The following is a 3,801-nucleotide window of genomic DNA, read 5'->3' as shown; positions in this document are numbered from 1 at the left end:
TTAGTTATACCGTGATTTTATTCAACCAAACGTAACATAAACTTATCTTAAATTTAATCCCGGAATTATTTATCTCTTATCTCTCGTACCAAACGAGCCCTTATAGTTTCTATAAACACTTGATAGGAATAAATTGATTTTCTAAAATGATAATTATCTTAAACCATCTATTTTGAATAAGGACGACAAGTAAAATTCACTAGATGGAGTTTAACTTAATCATGGTTCGGTGATAAACCTGTATACGTACATTAAATAATTCGAGTATAAACACCTTATCCTAATAGGCTTTCCATTTCCAATTATTGACCCTTTCATTATTTGCATCAGTGTTAAACCACAACCAATACCAAAGCTACTCTTCTTCTACTATACAAATCCGTCACTCATCATTCAACACATATCTACATAATTATTAATCAAGCAAATGTTTTTACCAAGTTCATCAAATTCAGTACCCTTACTAAGATCCATCAATAATGACAACCTGCGATCACCCCATAGACACAGTCTTCAAGAAGCAATTCGGGTTATCCAAAGATCCACAAACCGACCCGGTTTAATGATGCGTCAACCATCTGAGCCCGACCCGCAAAGTAATAATAATTGGGCTTACTCAAAGCCCGTTGTGATTATTGATATTATATGGAACTTTATGTATATTGTTGCTGCAATCTTGGTTTTATTTTTGAGTAGAAAAGAAGACCCGGAAATGCCTTTACGGACTTGGATTGTTGGGTACTGTTTGTTTTGTGTACTTCACGTTGTTAGTGTTTTGTTGGAGTATAAGAGAAGAGGATATGGGTCAGAGGCTTTCGGGTCGGGTTCTAGTGGGTCTAGTGGTTATGTTACTTTGGCTGAATTAACCCCTGGAAGAACAAGGTATACATATTCTTCAATAATTTGATATTTTTTTTATTTCCTTTGTACTATGTGGAATAATCCCTCTATCCCCAGTTTATGTGAATAAGTTTGATCGGGCGTGGAGATTAAGAGAAAAAAGAAAAAAAAAAGAAGGAAGATTTTGAAACTTTTGGTCTAAAATCAGCCTTAAAAATTTTATAGAAACGAGAAGTGTCACTTAAATTGGGACAGATGGAATATCTCATTAAGGGTAAAATGAGAAATCTGGGACAAAAATAAGCTATAAGCAAAAGTGTCACATAATTGGGACATAAGAATATCTCATTAAGGGTAAAATGAAAAATTTGATGTTAAATTGTTACTAAATATAAAATGATTCTGTTCGTTTTGGGACTGATTAAAAGGGAAAGAATGTCACATATATTGAGACACAAAGAGTATTATTTTTGTTGTACTATGTGGAATATGGCCACTGAATTTCAGTCATTTGCCGCTCCGATCAGTGAAAAATTAGAAAAATATGTTATACTCAGTAGTATTGTATATGAATTGCCCTCGGCTTTGGTTCGACAGCACTTGGTGATCCAAGTTACTATCGAGAGGACGACCCATTATCCACTGAGTTTCAAAGCTGGAAATAATGGATTTTTCATGTATAAGAATCTATTTCTGTTAAATTTGGAAGCTAAATGGAGTTCTTAACAATGCAGCATTGCTTGTTTTTATTTCCTCTGTATTTCTTCCCCCTCATAGTTGGTAGGTTATTTTATGTTTTTAAGCTGACTATACAAGACAATGCTGGTCTGCATAACATTTTTGTTTTTGCGAAAAAATTGTTAACAGTAACATGACAAAGTATATGGATTCTGCAAATACAATGTTATCATTCTTCTGGTGGATCATTGGATTTTATTGGGTATGTACTGGTGGACAGCCAATGGTAGACGAATCTCCTCAATTATACTGGTACGCGTGGGAACTTACTTTATCTGAGAAAAATGTATGACGTTTATTTTCAGTTTATTTCTCAAATCAAAGCTGTCATCTTTAATAACTTAATCTGAATGCAGGCTTTGCATTGTTTTCTTGGCTTTTGATGTATTCTTTGTGGTATTTTTACTTGTGATGGCTTGTGCTATTGGTCTCGGACTTTGCTGTTGCCTTCCATGTATTATTGCTGTTCTATATGCTGTAGCTGATAAGGTAACGCTCTCGTGATTTTTCTAGCTTCTTTAAATTTATTTGTGTCCCCTTTTCTCTACAAGGAACTATGTAAATAGTCTGGGTTAATAAAGTAAGGTTTGTGTGAGTAACCTAGTAAATAGACGGGATTAATGTCATGAAATGTAGATTAGATTTGTTCCTGCTGTTGACAAGTTTGAGAGAGGTTCTGTTAAGTTGAATTGGGCTGTTCAGATTTTTAGTTCAGCTGATTACGTTGTTTAAGCATTCAAGCTGCCTAGGTGGACTGGAAACTTCGAATGTAATATTTCCTTAGGAGTATAAAAGAAGTGGTCGATATACTTTCATTTCCCTGAAGATATATACTGTCCGTTCCCTGAAAGGAAATGCTTGGGATGCTCTTTTCTGAAGAAAATGTAATGAAAATTTTGTTAACCAAGCTAATTAGGTTGATGTAGAATTGCGGAACAAGATCGTTCTACTTCTATTCCAAGAACTTGATTTGGCAAAAAAAGCTATACGTACCCCATTGTTCCAACGTGCTGCGAATTTCAGCAGCCCATTCAATAGAAGGTATTCTCTGTGTATAAACACACGTGTTAATTGATGATTGACATCAGATCAAGTTTGAATTCTCTTCACAAACATATATGAAAGTCATGGAACAAGGAATTTCCTTTTTCGCATACTATAACCTTAGTAATTTTTGTGCGATATTTTTTAATAATGATTCTTTCAATATTTTCTACAGAAAGGAGCAGAGAAAGAAGATATTGAACAACTGTCTAAGTACATGTTCCGACGCAATGGTTGTACTGACAATTGTACTGATGAGATCGAAGGAACAATTGCTGGATTCATGACCCTGTGTGGGAGAGATGCACCAACGGATGAGCGCTCACTTTCTACAGATGATGCTGTATGTAGCCTTGCTTTTCTTTCTTTTTACCTTGTGTTGCTCTAGTTCTGGAAAAATGTGCTTATAGTATGTCCATATATTGTGATTAGGAATGTTCCATATGCCTGTCTACTTATGATGATGGAGATGAACTTCGAGAACTTCCCTGTGGTCACCTTTTTCACTGTACTTGTATCGACAAATGGCTATATATGAGTGCCACCTGTCCCCTTTGCAAGCGCAGCATTGTTGGGGCTCGCAGTTGCTGTGAAGAAGTTTAGGAGAGGGTCATTACTGCTGGTGTTGGTTGCGAGCTTTTACACGTGCTGTTATGTCAACACGGAGTCGTAGCTTATTTGTCCTACCTATTTTTGTTTGTGCGTATTTTCATCTGTACAGATAAACTTTGCCTAGCTATAGATACGCTACTGCAGATAAATACACATGCTTCTCTAGGCTTCCTTTATCTCTCTGGGTTCATATTTATATTTATTCTTTTGTTCTTTTTGTAAGTTGAGAATGGTTTAGTTTATCTACGGTGATGTGTTCACTTGTTTGTAAGAATTTGTAGTTATTATTGTATTTAATAAAGGTTTGCTTTGGTAATTAATAATGAATGCATCTATTACCCCTTATTCTCAGTCACTTGTGAAAAGCAGTAGGTATGCAGAAATAGCAATAAGAAAGTGCTTATAGCATTAAAAGATATATGATATGTAGAAGTTTTAAGTGAAGACCATCTTTAAAAGCTTTAAAATTTGAGATACTGTTTGTTTTCTATGCAGCGCAAGGATAGACATTGCAAAGTAAAATAGTTTCACCAAAAATTGGGCACAAGATTTTCCATCAATAGGAAC

The 3,801-nt window shown here is 35.1% G+C and overlaps 1 protein-coding gene across 1 annotated transcript; it reads left to right on the top strand.

The window, feature by feature from the left end:
* Window positions 1–273: 273 nt before the first annotated feature.
* Window positions 274–3,557, top strand: LOC132039633 (E3 ubiquitin-protein ligase At4g11680-like). Its single transcript, XM_059430133.1, has 5 exons — window positions 274–882; window positions 1,708–1,830; window positions 1,935–2,067; window positions 2,798–2,965; window positions 3,055–3,557. Exons 1-5 carry the CDS (start codon window positions 428–430, stop codon window positions 3,223–3,225), a joined length of 1,050 nt encoding a protein of 349 aa, XP_059286116.1. The 5' UTR covers window positions 274–427; the 3' UTR covers window positions 3,226–3,557.
* The last annotated feature ends 244 nt before the right edge of the window (window positions 3,558–3,801 follow it).

The sequence above is a fragment of the Lycium ferocissimum genome, chromosome 12 (genome assembly GCF_029784015.1).
Source record: "Lycium ferocissimum isolate CSIRO_LF1 chromosome 12, AGI_CSIRO_Lferr_CH_V1, whole genome shotgun sequence".
In the NCBI taxonomy this organism is placed as follows: Eukaryota; Viridiplantae; Streptophyta; class Magnoliopsida; order Solanales; family Solanaceae; genus Lycium; species Lycium ferocissimum.
Note: the sequence above shows the minus strand (reverse complement) of the source record. Positions and strands in the feature narration are given on the sequence as shown.